Raw genomic sequence first — 15,924 nt, 5'->3', positions numbered from 1 at the left:
TGAACTAAACTATAAGCCGGATTTGAAACTTGGACTATAAGTTTTCGGACAACATCGGGCGTCACCGGCACTTTCGTCGACGATCCCAGGGACCGGGCCGAGGCGGGAACCAGCGACCTCCCCATCACATCGCGAAGAGGCTACGCGTCGCGGGATACGCGAGAGGAGTCGCTTTCGAAGCTTAGTGTAGAATCTGTTTTTTCCGCCTTTTACATCGGCAGTTAGAATGTGTGGTTCTTTTCGGTCAGCGGCGCGCCAGTCGATTGACGTGATCTAACTCGCGTGTATTGGATTCGTAATCGGTTCGGAGAGAATTACCCGAATGGGTAAGCCGGAAATGGTTAGTGAAGCCTGGTACCCACATGCGGCAACGGACGACGGAAACCGTCAACGGAAACGGTTGCCGTTCCGTCGTCTATCCGTATCGCGTGTACTCACATGCGGCAAATACTCTACAATTGAAACGCGCGCCCTCTGCCCGCTGTAAATATAAATAGCTACCGAGAGTAGACGAAAATGGCGCCGACGAAAACTTTGTTGTTATACCAGTTAAACTTTTTAAGTTTACTGACAGTCTTATCCCAGATAAAAAAGCCACAGAAGCGAAGATTTTGGGTACGAAAAATATTTCGATATCGTTCGAAATTAGGAATTTCGAATACTTTGGTACCCGAGTTAAGATTTAACGATCCCGAATACTTCATGCAGTAAGTACAGTACATCTATTTGACATGATATTTAATTCGGATAGTAATACTATATAGCGAATAAATGAAATATATTTTATTTAAATGTAGGTTTCTCCGAATGCCCATCGAGACATTCGCGAAGTTATTGGGATTAATTGAACCTGATATAACCAAACAAAATACCCGATGGCGTGATGCTATATCAGCTCACGATCGACTTTGTTTAACATTAAGGTAAAATGAATTATTTCAGACTACAAGTAGTAATCAATCCTATTATAATCATCTCGATGTTGTCACCTTCATATTTTAAAGCTGGACTTTTAGTTTTGGAAGAATATTTAAAAACATTTTTATGGAGAAAATGCATTATTATTGACATTTACAGCCTATTAGTTTTATATATTCTAATATTTTGTATTAAAAAAACAAAATACGAATTATAATTTATAATAAAAAAGGAAATGGATAAAATAATAACATTAACTTATTAGCTATACTACAGAACCAAACATTTATAATCTGCTTATATCTTATATATAAAATTCTCGTGTCACAATGTTAGTTACCTTACTCCTCCGAAACAGTTGGCCAGTACTAAAACAAAATAATTATTGCTAGTTTGTTATTAATTTGTGTGATTCTCATTTAAATTTTATCATGTACAGCAATATAAATGGTTATTTATTTCTAAATACAACAAGTTAATTGAATGTGACAAAATGGAGATGATAATATGATGAATTTTGTATACCTTTCATCATATTTAAACTTTACTTAAAATTCTAGGTTTCTTGCTACTGGAGAAACTTTTCGAAGTTTGAGTTATACTTTTCGAGTTGGAAGAACTACAGTAACTAAAATAGTGAGAGAGACCTGTTTTGCTATTTGGAAAAGATTGAAAGGAACATACATGAAAGTTCCTCAGACAGAAGAGGAATGGCAAAACATTGCTGAGGGATTCTTCGAACGTTGGCAACTGCCCAATTGCTGTGGCAGTATTGATGGTAAACATATTGTTTTGCAGTGTCCTGCAAATACTGGATCTCTAAATTACAATTATAAAGGGAGATTTAGTAAAATATTAATGGCTGTTGCAGATGCCCACTACAAATTCATTTATATAGATTTTGGACATTATGGAAGTGAGAGTGATGGAGGAGTTTTTCAGAAATGTACATTTGGCAAAAAAATAATAAATCAGACGATTAATCTTCCCAAAGATGCTAATTTGCCAAATTCTGATGTATCTTTTCCTTATTACTTTGTGGCTGATGAAGCATTCCCCTTACGGAGAAATATAATGAGACCTTACCCTCGTAAATCTCATTTTCATCACGCAGAGCGTATTTTTAATTATCGTTTAAGTCGAGCTCGGCGTGTTGTTGAAAATGCATTTGGAATTTTGGCATCACGCTTTAGAATATTTTTACGATCATTGAATTTTGATGAAAATGTAACATTGCCAAAGATTGTTGCTGCTTCCCTTGTGTTACATAATTTTTTATTAACCGAAAGCAGCACAACATACTGTCCGACGGGTTTTGTCGACACAGAGGATTCGGGTCATTCGGTCAACCTGGGACAATGGCGTGATGAGCAAAAACATTTACATAAATGTGGTAGGCAAGGATCTAACACATATAGCTGTGACGCAAAAGTGTTACGTGACAAACTTGCCCAATATTTATGTACTGAAGGTGTCGTAGCATGGCAAGATAGCTGCATATATCGAGGCCTTTGTTAAATTTTTATAATGTAAAAATATTTGTAAAAATTTTGTATATATAAAAGTAATGGTTTATAAACATGATTTATTTTAAAAGTATGCTAAATGATTTACTTATTGTGTTGTTCATGTATTTCTTTTTTCAAACATAAATAATTCAGTGTTTTCAATACCTCATGTCTATCTTTATTTGACAATTCCTGTAATATTATATGAAGGTTATCACAAAATCTGTTCTTTTTTATAGGAACTTTCATCAGTTCCTTTGATATATTGCTAAATATTTCTGTATAGTTTAAATTAATTAATATGGTCTAAGTATCCAATAATAATAATGAAATCATATCAAATTAGAAGTTTAATAAAGCCTATAATTCAGTTATTCTAATTTACAAGCTTACTAAATATCGAGCAGACAAAAAAAACATATTTATTGTTTGGTTTGGTGTTCCAGCAAGGAGCTACTCAATGGTTATCTAAATCTAAATAGATGTAGATCATGTGCATTTTATAAGAATTTTTAACTTTTTTAAAGATAGAGACTGATTTGTTACCATCAGATTTGTTTAAAATGTTATATTAAAAAATGCAAACTAATTCTAGTAAGTTTGATGTAAGTTTGAAGTAAGTTTAATTCTAGTGAGTTTGATGAAAATATGAGCTCTCAATTAATCCAGATCTTATGGATGTAATTGAGTAGTTTATGGCAACTTTAGGTATGCTTTTTTTCAGGATAGTTATCCTTTGAAGAATGTTTTTTCATGATCATTCTGCAATTCTTTTAGTTTAAATAACCAAAAGTATAATTATATTTGTTTCAAGAATTTTAATTAATACTTTTTTAAATTGTATGAAGGTGAGTCAAAAAGTAAGTTTCATTTGTACCAAAAGTAAGTGTGAAACATACAGGTCAATTAGTGATATTGATAATTTTACAAAAAGGTTCTTTTATCTGAGGTAATTTTTCCATATTTTTCTCACATTTGAATTATTCCTCCTTGTCTATTACATTTGTACAAAATAAGTAGACATAATACAAATATGTACAAAAATATTGAAAAAGCATGTAACAAATTTCCTGAATATATTCTGAAGATGCTGTGGACTGGCTGTTTATATCAAGGGTTATATTCCTGTTAAGAAAATTTATAGTGTAAAAATGAAAAATAAATGATAACATTTTGTATATATAAAATTTTTTATTCTTTCAAATATTCTTCTTTTTCTTCTATTTCCAGCATCATAAATTCAATATTTTTTATTACATGATGCCTGTCTTTTTTGTTTAAATTCCGAAGTCTGACATTTAGACTTTTACAAAAAAAGTCTATTCTGTCTTCTTCTTTAGTTTCGGTTAGAAGTTTGGATGTTTCATTGAAGGTTTTCAATGCAACATCCAACATGTCTTCACTTTTTTTCGATGTTTTCTGCTTTTTTTTACAGGGGCTTTCAGGCATCTCAGATGTCTCATCTCTATAATATAATATAATATAATCTCAGCAGTTGTTATTATCTATTACAATTATTTGTTATAAATTTAAAATATTGTACAATTTCACTTACATTTCACAAAAAGATTCTGTTGTATCAGAAATGTTGATACCTGCACTCTCAATCTGTTGGCTGATTGGTTCGTCATTTCCTATAGTGCTGTTAAAATAATTTGACATCATTATTTCTTGATAAATGATTACTACACTAAAATTTTATTTAATGGTTTTTTTAAGTAATGCACTATTTTAATATTTTAAAAAAATCACTGATTATTCAAATCTATGTTTGAACTAAGAAATTAAAATACTAACCATTGCAAACTACTACTATTATCAGTTTTATTAATATCTTAAATAAATTATAAATTAATTGTAACTTATAATCATCATACCTGTCTGCCTGTAGTACAACAGATCCGAGAAATCCATCAATGTACTTAAATAAACTCCAATTCGTGAAGTATACTTCCGAAGTACTTGCGCCACTCACGTGGCTCTCGCGCATTTTTCTCCTCTCCTTTGTATATCTATCTCTAAGGTTTTTCCACCTTTTTTCGGCATCATCCCCTAACAACATTCGGTAAATTTAATAAAATTAGTAATTACATTAGTAAATTTAAAATATAAAAATTATAAAACGTGTTATAGTTTCGAACTAATGTTAAATCAGTACTCACCGCTAATTCCGAACTGCTCGCCAATTGCAGTCCATATTGTTTTTTTTAATGTTGTATCTTTGAAATCTGTACATTTTTTGTCATACAGACACGGATATTTTCGAACTGTTTCAATAAAATATTCGTTATTAAACATGACACGCTGTCTCTTCGTACTGACCGCCATAGTTTGAACGACCATGTGATCTCTATGACGACATTGCTAAACGGTTTTCCTATTGGTCTAATTTTTACCGTGCCGTTTTCCGTCGCGGCAAAAGTTGAAAATTTTCAACTTCGTATTCCGTCGACGTCGACGGCAAAAGTGACGTCATTTTGCCGTTCCGTCGACCGTTTCCGCATGTGGGTACCAGGCTTGAGTTTACCAGCGGTTACGGTCGCGCGCGATATTCTTAGCAGAGCGACGCGCGTCGCGACCTCGCGCGACCCGATTTTGAGGGTAAATAAAAATGCGTATTATTTTCGTTGAAGTTATTTATTAATAATTATCGACATTATTAAAATACTAGCGGGTGGGCCCGGCGTTGCTCGGGCAAAATTAACGATAGTGAAGATTAAGATTATTACATTATAGTCAACCTTACCCGTTTTCACAGAATGCGAGAATTGGGATCCCCTGTTTCCAGACTAATTACAGAATTTTTAGATGGGTTTAAAGTACGTTCGATTTCCCGCAAAAACGAAAAAAACTGCATCTGCGTCTTGCACGTCGCTTTCTTTTAACACTTCCATTGTTACGTAACATTTTCATTTTTGACAATTCCATTGTTACGTAACACTTCCATTGTTGATGGAAGTATTAAGCCTTATTCCTGTCCCTCTCCTTTGTGGGGAGGAATTTCCAAAAATCCCTTCTTAGCGTGCGTCCTCGTGACGTACCCTAACTGTGTACTAAATTTCAACTTTCAACTCCTAACCGTTTGGGCTCTGCGCTGATTATTATTATTATTATTATTAATTCGTCTCGATTATATATATAGATTAATACAGCAATAAATGGTTGGTACTCAAAACCAACGAATAAATTATTGCTTTAAGTAATCTTTATAACGGAAACTAAAAATCGTATCAATATTTTAATTCATTTTATTATATTACATACTATAATTAATATTAATGATCGAAATAGAGGATTTTACCGGAGCGATGTTTAGTTCATGTCGTTCCGATCGCTCACTTTACTCAGATCGGTCGCCTAAGTGGTATTAAAGGTGGCAACGAGGTTACTCTCGCTGGTTTACATCGATTTCGTTTCGACGATTAATTGGTAAGGAGGAGGCGAGAACCGACACAAATTGTAGACCCCCTGTGCGATGAAAAAAACAAATTTTTGGTATATGTAAGTGTCACGTGACCGGAAATGACGTAGGTAGAGCCCTCACCACCCGATCGGCCGATCTCGCGCGGCCCGATTTTGGGGGGCTATATCTCGCGAAGGGTCGCCGTAGGGGTGTGGTTCATTAGACATTATTTGATCGCACAGAGGGTCTACAATTTGGGGGGTTCCCGCCCCCTTCAGACGAACCCTTACTCTTACCTTTAAACTTAATCTAATAGAAGGTAGATAGAAGAAGGGGAAGTAAGAAGAGTAATAGGACAGGGGATACCCAATTTTATCGGCGAGTAGTCCCAGTATCGCTTCGCCTCGACTTCCGAGTCTCGAACGTTACGATGTCGGTATTCTCGCAAATCGGCCGTCCGAGGGTTCTTCTCTCGATATATCGATACGCTTCCTTCTCGATCCGTTTTCTACGGTCTCCTTTCTTACAGTGTTCGTCGGATTCTACACGCGAGCTTCGACGCCACACGTCCGTCACCTCTCGCGTCCGGCCCAAGAATGTCCACTCGAATCTCTTTTTCCCCTCCGGGCTCGTCGCCGTCTATCGTCTCTCCCCTACCTCCCGGTGGGCTAGGGGTAAGTCCGAGTTCCCGGAATTCGAGACAAAGGGACAAAGAAAATTGGAAGGAAGGATAAATTTATAGAAATAGAATACAAATTAAACCTAACACTATACAGAAATAAAAGGCGTACAGCCACACGATATCCAGGATTACTTTTTCAAAAACGGGAAATTTTCGCTACGCGTGGACAAAAATCAGCGCCGAGGAGTCGGTGGATTTTTACGCGACTCCGACTCCGACTTTTTCTTACGATTCGACTCCAACCCCAACTCCGACTCCGCCCAGGGGCGGACTCGTTAACAAAGTAGGCCCGAAAATTCTGACGTCATCGCGCGATCTCGGAATATTAGCATCGATAAATATAGTTCTAATAAAGATAGAACGTAGAAACTCTTTTATTCCAAAGCAAAAATATTCCTCTAAGCAACGAGTCAATACGATAATTTTTTCTTTTCTATCGTTATATGTAACGGAGTAAAAGTGTAGCCATAGTTCAAAAAACGGTTTCGCCCCAAATTTCGGCATTTTCGGACTCGGGGCACCTCGAAATGACGAGATACGCAAAAGATTCGTGTTTTTCTGCGCGTACGAATGCTAGACCGTACGGGAGACACGATTCGGAACGGGAGTGGGACGGTTTAACGCGGGAGTTAGTAAGCCGGGACTAAATCGGTCGGTAGACGTTCCGACGTCCGTTCGCGCTTCTCCGCGTTTCCGGACTTCCCGAGTCCGAAAGAGTAAAAATCCGAGAAGGCCATTTTCCGACCGGGCGTCGTTCTTTCCCTTCGTAACGGGCCCACGCCGCGTAACGGCCGGGAAAGTGACGACGACGACGATTCCGATTATTTCTTTTAAAAATACGAAATAAAACGATTTTAAAAAATCGATTAAACGTCAAAATTCGACGCGTCTACCGAACGTATAAGTCGGCGTTCGTCGACCGGTTCGACCGCGGCGTCGGCATTCGGCCGGCGCCTACGAATAAAAATAGTAAAATACGTTCTTATACGAACAAATTAGTTTAATTAAAACGTCGTACGGTACGTAATATACGAGTATATCGGGCGATATATAAGTATACGGATACGTTAAAGTTAAGAACGAGAAACATAACGCGTAGACCGGTAAAAAACGGGTGGCTTATTTTGCCACGTCGATTCGTTTATTATTTTTCGTCTCCGTCGTAAACCGAATTACTCCTGGCAAAAAAATCGCGTTTAATAATTTTAAGAGCGGAAAATAAAGGCCGTACCGAAACTCGGTCGGTGGCCGTGCCGCGTCTCGGATAACGTCCGGACGGGACGGCGTGGCGTTTTAACGTCCGAACTCGAAGAGTGGTCGGCGCGAATCATTATTTCCGACGAATAGGAAATATCGTCTTCGAATCGCGCGAGACTTCCTTCTCTGTCCGTACTCGTATCCCAACTCGAGCTTAATTCCGAGGGAAGAGACGAGGTTTACACCAAAAAAAAAAAAAACTAGCGGACGAGCCGTTTTCGCCGGGCGCGAGAATTAGGTCCTCTCTTTTGAGACTAATTTGAGAATTTTTACACGGCTCTGAAAGTATCCTCGATTTTTGCAAAAACGCGTCCAAAATAGTACGGTAGAAACGGAGTTCTTCGGGATAATCCTCGACCCTCTCCCTCTTCCCCCGCGGAAGGAATTTCGAAAAATCCCTTCTCGGTGCACGCGGTAGGCGGCAAGAGCCTATTCCAACCGCGTACCGAATTTCGACTCTTAACCGTTCGAACTCCGAGCTTATCGTTATCGTTACTATTACTAACCCGTCTCGATTGTACTATAAGATCGCCGACGCTAATAACCGGTAAAATATTCGTTAAGTCCGACCGCGCCGGAGATACGTGGCGCGACCCCTTCTACGTCTCTACCCCGTCCGCCTTTAATAAAGAACCGAAATCGAATAGCGTTAACGCCCTTTATAGGCGCGCTACCGTGCCAAATTTTGTTTCTCGAACCTCGCCGGTTCCGAGATGTCGTTTAACGGTTCGGAACGGAATAAAGAAATTAAACGAATCGGACGCGCCGAGTTTTCCCTTTATTTGACATTTTTTGGGTTCGAGAGATTGGCGAAAAATGTGACGCGATTCGAATCCTTTATCCTTTCTTATATACGTAAGTTGGGAAAGTAAAAAGGAGTCGGAGTCGGGGATTTTCGACCGCTCCGGCTAAAATACCGAAACTCCGCGGCCCCGCAAAAATTCGACCGGGGACGACGGGCCACGGAAAGAAATTTCGACATCGCGTAGGTTAATTTCGCCGAAAATGCCCGGTGGCCGGCCGAGTTTGAACGTCGCGCTCGAAACCGGCGATACCGAAGAAGATCGGAGAATCCGCCGAGAGCCTCCGAGTGACCCCGCTCGGTAGCGTGTCTCCCAGACGTAGTCTCGTACCAAATACGGCCTTGCCGTTTTATTTGTTCATTAATAATAATTTATTAATTATAATGGGAGGAACAGATATTTTAATAACGATACGGAAACATTAAGTGAATAATAATATATTTTTTTCGTTATTTAATGTCCGCGACTGTTTATTACGGATGATAAATACTTAAATCTTATAATTATTCAAAATATATTTTAAGAGGAATATTTTGTTTTACCAGAATGCATTTGGACATTTTTAAAAAGTAAATTACAGTTTACGAGTTTAATTAAAATTGTTATTAATTGTTTTCCTGTTGCAATTATTTATTCTTACAGACGGAAAAACCGACGTTATCGGTCTTCGAATTAAGTAAAATGCTTAAAAATTTGTTAACGGTTCCTTAAAATATTTTTCTAAATGACCGAATTTAATTAGAATTAAATAACGATAACGAGCGAATAATCTTTAAACGTAATTTTAAAAAGTAGTAGCGGGCAGTGGCGCGTTATCTTATGGGCAAAAAGAGCGATTGCCCGGGCCTCGACCCGATCTTTTATAAAAAAATATTTTCCCCAAAAAATTCCCTCCGAGAAAAATGTCTAAAGTCGATACGGTACACGTTGCCTTATAATTCAAATTTGCCTAATTATCTCGTAATCTTTAATATTGCTTTTTATTAATTAATAAGGAAACGTTACGCGCGGTAGGAACTCGATTATTCGAATTAGTATTAAAAAAATCTAGAACGTGTGGTATTATACGTATCGGAGTATAATACGCGGAGACCGAAATTACTACTACGTCATCTGTCGATTGTAGCGCCACGAAACTAGGTCGTATACGTAACCTTACGTTACAATTTGAGTAAATTAATTTACTTTTAAGAACTGTATAGTAAATGCGTTACAGTATTTATGGTTGACGAAACTTTAAGCGTACGGTGCTCGCTACACCCAAAACTTAGAGTGTCTGTATTATCCTCGGTTTCCTCGAAATCGTATTATCGAGTTTTTACTGTATTTCGTTTGCCGAAAAAAATGGTAAAAGGGACCCGCATTAACCCGGTCCGTACGAGCTCTCGACGGCCCTGCCCGACACGAAGAAAGTGTAGTGTAGTATTAGACTCGTAAACGCCATAAATGCCACGTGACGTTCCACTTTATTTTAACCGAGTTCGCGCCACTTGGTCTTATGCCAATACGACACGAGTTTTAGAAATTCGAGGGTTCGAGGAAGGAAATTCAAAGTTAGCGCTTCGGCTCCCTTATTAAACAGATATAAAAAACGGCCAAACGGGTAGACCGACTAATAGAAATGTAAGTTTTCGTATTGCCAAACTCGATAACATAATTTTAAGCAATACATTTTCTTTTTTAAATATATACTTCGAACGTAATTAAGTATAATAATAATGATCTGAAAAAATTAAGCTTTCCTCACGATATAAATAGGAAATACTTTCCTGTTATTGGAAAAAGAGGAAAGTCGCACGTAACGAAGCTGCTTCTGTTCTAAAATGGAATACATACAACAACTTCCGTCGGGTCCACTGGACGAATATAGAAATAAGGCAACGTTCGACTGGAGAAAAATGAAAGTATTAATGGAAGGAGAGGATTTCCTACGTGTAAAAGTAAGACATTTTAAAAAAATTCACAAAGATGTCCGAAAATCAGTCGTAAGTTACCGTTATTGATAGAAACAGTGAGTGAAATTACATGTAAATTTTTGAAACTTTTTATGGAATTTCTTACTCTTTTAGATGCGGGCAACTGTAATCTAAATCCTAAGATTAATTTAATTACTTAAAATATCGCGTATCTCGAGATGATTTCCAATTGTTCTTTCACTCGTTACCGATTACAAAGCTCGATATCATTAACACTAAATGACGCGACGAGCTGAACAAATATTGTCATCGACACGAGTTAAACAACTTTTGAATTCGAGTCTCCCCTAAAATGGCGACAGTTAGTAATGACCAAAATGCCCCGTACACGAGGTGAAGTCACCTCGTGTATAGGGGAGTTACGCTCTCTGCTCTGTCCACACGTAAGTTTCCAATAAACTAATAATTGTTAATATCGTACTTTTAAACATTTTAAATCGGACTGAAACAAATACAGTAGAGCTTCGATTATCCGACTTAATTCGGGGACTGGGGTTGGTCGGATAACCGAAAAGTATGAAAAAATACATTATTAGTATAGTGTATTAGGCCTGGTTTAAATACTAGCCTCCCTTTCGTGGTCGAGCCGAGTTGCCAGCTAAAACACGCAAAAATTTAACAAAAATAATATTAAAGTAGCCAAGACAGCCAAATATTGTAGCGTCATCACTTGCGGACATTTGAATTTGCCGACTAGAACGCGGTCGGTTAATCGGGGATCGGATAATTGATGCTCTACTGTAATTAAACTTCTTATTAAATAAATGTGGAAGAATCGGAAATCGTGACGAGATTTGCTCGATTTCGATTACCGGAAAACGCCCGATTTTTCCGATTAATCGTACCATTACTATTAAATATATTTTGATTAATTGGCATCTTTTAATTAATTATTATTTAAAAAATAGTGTTTTTGCTGTTTTTAAATTAAACTAATTATAACGCTTCAAAAATGGATGCGTTATATCCGAAAAACTGAGATTCTCTCTCTCTCTCTCTCTCTCCCTATATATATATAGTCTATAAATGAGGATGTTTGTTTGTTCGCTATACACTTCTAGGTCGTTCAATCAATTGTTACGAAACTCGGCAGTTACGTTCAAATACTGTACTTCAACTTGGATCATGTCGTACATCCCACCCGAAAATATCGATTGCATTTCTATAAATCAATTAATTGACAAGACTATGTCTCGTTTGCGGTGCCGTCCCGGCTTACGTGTCAAGAATGGCAATTTGGCACAGAGTATTTGGTGCCTAAATCATGCGCGCATAAAAAAACAGACTCGTAGATACTCGGAGGACCGAGAAGAGTCAAAATAAAATACAAAGTGGGTGACTCTACAAACGGGCACCAGTGCGTTGCTCGTTGGAAAGTTGGAAATGCGAACGTTGCGAAATCGTATTTTGCCAAACGAATCTTTGAAAAAACCCATTTACCTGTCCCATGTTATTTCCGACATATCTCTGGTCGCCATCTGCTGACCTTGACCGGTTGACCCGAGATATCTGGTTTCAGCATTGGAACGTTTTTGAAACTAGATGGCGCTAGTCCTTATAATTTTATATTGAAACTAGCTTCCGAAATATAGTTTTATTTCTTTTTACATTTCTTAATATATATATATTGTTTGTGCAAAATTTAAAAAAATAATTTCGGACGATACAATAGCCAGGATTACTGTTTCAAAAACGGGAAATTTTCGCTACGCACGGACAAAAATTCATCCGGGAGCGACGGGCAAACGGAAAGAAATTTCGACATTGGATAGGTTAATTTCACCGAAAATTCCTGGTGGCCGGCGAAGTTTGAACATCGCGCTCGAAACCAGCGATACCGAAGAAGATCGGAGAATCCGCTGAGAGCTTCCGGGTGACCCCGCTCGGTAGTGAGTCTCCCAGACATAGTCTTGTACCAAATACGGCCTTGCCGTTTTACTTATTTTTATTTACATTGGATTTTTTGCTTTACACGTAGCACCATATATCGGAAAAAAGTTAACCAAATAATTAACTAAACGGATATAACTTTAAAAAATACAGTACAGACTCGTTAATCAGAACCCCGGTAATCGGAATCGCCGGTAATCGGCACGATTTTCAGTCGGACTGTGTCGTGCCGAATCGAACGTTTCTGATACTAAATTTACTTCTAAAGTATAATTTTCATGTTTTTATATTCTTCGATATATTTATTTTGTTTGTACAAAATAAAGAAATAATTTTTAACGATACGATAGCCTCGATCATTATTATAAACATTTTCGTTAGGCTTAAAATCGACGAAAATTCAACACGAAGCCACACGCAACGGAGAAAAATTTGAACATCGGACAGATTAACATATTCATTCGTACATAATCGGTAATCGGAACAAATCACTAATCCGAACAACCCCAGTCCCCAATTGATTCCGATTTTCGGTTCTCTACCGTATATATTATATTCACCGAATTACTGCGACAATAATATAGCGCGAAATAGATGCGCCATTACTCCGTTACTGCGACAGGTACAAAACACTTGCCTTCGTGGAGTGTAGTAGTGTGTTGCTACATCATTCTTTTTCCTGTTAACAATAAAGTCGTGTCGGTCATCTATCTAACTCCTATTAGGGGAAAATTTTGAATAGGAGTAATGTTACTTCTGTTCTAAACCGGAAGTTCTTATATAGATAATCTGGGCCCCTGCCCCTAGCTTTCGACATCTGGTCTCGACTTTCATCTCTCTAACTGCTTCCTCTCGAAGCCCGACCGTGGGTGGTGAGGGTTACGTGTGTGATATCGTGCTCCGTCTTTCGATCGTCATAACCTTGAATATTTAGTGGACACACAGGACTATTATATATCGTCGGACAGGGAATTCTACAGGTAACCTGTTAGAGTTTACTTTTTTAAAATCGGACCAGCGGTTCGAAAGTTACGGTCGTCCGAAGTTTTCAGTTTCGTACGGGCCCCATCGGATCTTCGGTTAACTCTGTCGACGGTCTTCTATAGCTGTAATGTCCTGTAATATTGTGTGTATATTTGGTACGTTTAGCTTAATCGGTTACCGTGTTATTACTGTTAACAAAGGATTGTCGGTCGCCACGTGGTCGCTGTTACCGGTCGGCGTGTGTCTAGCCGTTCGGCGCCAGCTTCCTGGCGGCTTCCGGATTAGGTTTCTCCGCTCCATTTTTTTACGTAGGCACCAGGGTCGCTTCCCTTTTGTCTCCCCTTGCCGTGATTTTTATTCGGGACGGTTTTCTTACTGCCACGCGTGTAGCAGATCGGCGTATTCTTGCCGTTCGGCGTGCCGGTGCCTTCGGGCACCTGACTGTGTCATTTTACTCGCCTCTTCCAATCGTGTTCGGTATCACGTTCTCTCCCAGGGTAACGCCCGCTTTCGACATCACCTGGACTTTCTACTCCGTGACCCATCGTTAGCCGATCGGCGTTTCGGAGCCGAACGGCTCGAGTGGACTAAGTGCACGCTCCAGTGTCTCCCCTTCTTTATTTTTCGGCTCAGGATCTTCGCCTGTTTTCCGTGTGTCGTGTGCAATTTTAATCACGGTCTCGCAAGTAGCGGACGACTTAAATATTAGTTTTTCTGAGGAAGACCTAATCTCCACTATAAACTCTAGCCTGGGTCTCATCCTTAGACCCCTTCCAACTGACAGCAAAGTGTCCGTCAGAGTTGCTTACCGGATTAGGGTCAGAGAAGCCGCTGTTCAGATGCATGCGGCGGCGAACCAAATATTTGGTACAGTACTGGCGCTCCGTGAGCAACTTAAAAATCCAAACCCAACAAGAAACTTCCAACCTGGTGAATCCTATTCAAAGATTCTTCAAAAAACTCCCCACCCTGTGAGCACTACTACCAAGCTCATAGCGGCAAACTCAGCTAAACTGGTAAGGAAAGTAAATCCACTGAAATCGAACCACAGTGTGGTAGTTTCAGCAATCACCAAACCAGACGAGCCTCTAAAAACTCCAGAAGAGACCACGAATTTAGTCCAAACCCACATAAACCCGTGGCAACTTGTAATTAAGGTTAATAGAGTCAGACCTATCCCTACCCAGTGGGGACATTAGCATTCGAGTCCAGTCCGAAGATCTACATACAGGGTTCCTACGCACCTGGAAAGTCAGGGATTTTCATTAGTTTCGGAAAAAGTTATGGAAAGTCAGAGAATTTGTCTCCTTAACTGCCTCGCCGATTTCGTTCGCTGAATATGGCTGACCAAGCGTAGCCATCTGCAGGCGGCAAGAAGTAATGCCGCAATCTTTAATAAGAAAATATACCAGAATCCGTTTTTGATCCGAAATGGCTCTTTTCACCGTTCCGAAGCCATATAATTTTACAGTTGTGAATTAATAACAAGATAAACTACTATTATGTAATAGTGTTTAATTTTTAATTTTAATAATTCAGCGATTATAAAAAGATGAATTTGTTAATTAGAATAAAAAATAACTAATTAAAAGTTAGTTTACAAACTTTTAAAACTCGAAATCGTAATTTATTAGATTGTTCGCTTCAAAATAGCTAAATAGATCGGTAAAAATCCGTGATTTAATTGTTTTTACGTTTAAAACATTACTATACAACATAAAAAATTATAAATAGCTACCCGACATTTACAGTAAAATGCTGGCGCCGACTAGTAGTTTTTTACATTTGTTGTTACGACTTACCTGGAAAAGAACTGTACTGCGAGCGTATTTGTCGCCCTCTCCCGTTAATTTCCGCAACTTCGATACGTAGTTTAATAATTAGTTTAACAGAAATGATGTTGGGTAACAAATATCCACTGCTTTTGGCAAATTTAGGCATCATACTTGTAATAGATATACTGTACTTATCGTTTTGAAAATCAACTAGGTAATCCGATAGTTCAACCAATGTTAACTCGCTTATAATTAATTATAAATTTTTAAAAAATTACTAAAAAATGGAAATAAATTTGATTATCTTTTGTGCGAAACAACAATAAAACAATTTTTATAGTTATGTTGCAAAAGAAAAAGATTTGTAGTTACGATTCTATGCGCCGAACTTCTATATTTTATTAACCAATAATTGTAATTTCGTTCGATGTTTATTTCTGTACACTCAAACCTGTTTTTGTGCGGTATATGAAAATTTCAATCAAATTGGAACATAATTGACTTCTGTAAAATTTTTTAAAACTCTATCCGATGTTTTCTATCACATAAAGTTTTTTCATTTTTTATTCATTAAAATTTTTTCTCACCTTTTTTCGGTCCCCTCGTATTTAATAGCGTAAAAATCACAAATATTGTGTTAAATGTAGACTGCGGGTGTGAAATTTCACGCCTTGTTAAATGAAAGAATAACACTTCCGCAGCTATATTTATCAAATAAAAGTATTTTT

General features: G+C 38.0%; 3 protein-coding genes across 4 annotated transcripts in view; 2 read left to right on the top strand and 1 right to left on the bottom strand.

The window, feature by feature from the left end:
- Positions 1-696: 696 nt before the first annotated feature.
- Positions 697-2,436, top strand: LOC136974166 (uncharacterized). The gene is made up of 2 exons (XM_067268968.1): positions 697-923; positions 1,479-2,436. Exons 1-2 carry the CDS (start codon positions 772-774, stop codon positions 2,434-2,436), a joined length of 1,110 nt encoding a protein of 369 aa, XP_067125069.1. The 5' UTR covers positions 697-771.
- A 1,167-nt stretch (positions 2,437-3,603) lies between these two features.
- LOC136974261 (uncharacterized) lies at positions 3,604-4,947 on the bottom strand. Of its 2 annotated transcripts, XM_067269099.1 has the most exons (3): positions 4,304-4,947; positions 3,982-4,068; positions 3,604-3,891 (listed from the first exon to the last, which is right to left on the bottom strand). In XM_067269099.1, the coding sequence occupies exons 1-3, from the start codon at positions 4,486-4,488 to the stop codon at positions 3,618-3,620; spliced, it is 546 nt and encodes a 181-aa protein (XP_067125200.1). In that variant the 5' UTR covers positions 4,489-4,947; the 3' UTR covers positions 3,604-3,617. The 2 variants fall into 2 exon arrangements, 1 of the variants encoding a protein (XP_067125200.1); XR_010880616.1 differs by lacking the exon at positions 4,304-4,947 and having other exon boundaries at positions 3,604-3,889; positions 3,982-4,135.
- A 5,523-nt stretch (positions 4,948-10,470) lies between these two features.
- LOC136974165 (peroxisomal acyl-coenzyme A oxidase 3-like) overlaps positions 10,471-15,924 on the top strand; it is a 59,073-nt gene continuing 53,619 nt past the window's right edge. Inside the window, exon 1 of the mRNA XM_067268967.1 lies at positions 10,471-10,511. Coding sequence (XP_067125068.1) covers positions 10,482-10,511 — 30 coding nt within the window. The 5' untranslated portion in view covers positions 10,471-10,481. The remainder of the gene's footprint in view (positions 10,512-15,924) is intronic.

The sequence above is a fragment of the Centruroides vittatus genome, unplaced genomic scaffold (genome assembly GCF_030686945.1).
Source record: "Centruroides vittatus isolate TY-2023 unplaced genomic scaffold, ASM3068694v2 contig_345, whole genome shotgun sequence".
NCBI lineage: Eukaryota > Metazoa > Arthropoda > Arachnida > Scorpiones > Buthidae > Centruroides > Centruroides vittatus.
This window is presented reverse-complemented; position numbering and strand designations above follow the sequence as displayed.

Bases quoted from the DNA above. Each gene is read 5' to 3' on its own strand.
- LOC136974166 (XM_067268968.1), top strand. From the start codon at position 772: ATGAAATATATTTTATTTAAATGTAGGTTTCTCCGAATGCCCATCGAG. The intron at 924-1,478 runs GTAAAATGAATT...TTAAAATTCTAG, and splicing joins CGACTTTGTTTAACATTAAG to GTTTCTTGCTACTGGAGAAA.
- LOC136974261 (XM_067269099.1), bottom strand. From the start codon at position 4,488: ATGTTGTTAGGGGATGATGCCGAAAAAAGGTGGAAAAACCTTAGAGAT. The intron at 4,069-4,303 runs GTATGATGATTA...TTATTTTAACAG, and splicing joins GTTGTACTACAGGCAGACAG to CACTATAGGAAATGACGAAC. The intron at 3,892-3,981 runs GTAAGTGAAATT...ATTATATTATAG, and splicing joins ACAGAATCTTTTTGTGAAAT to AGATGAGACATCTGAGATGC.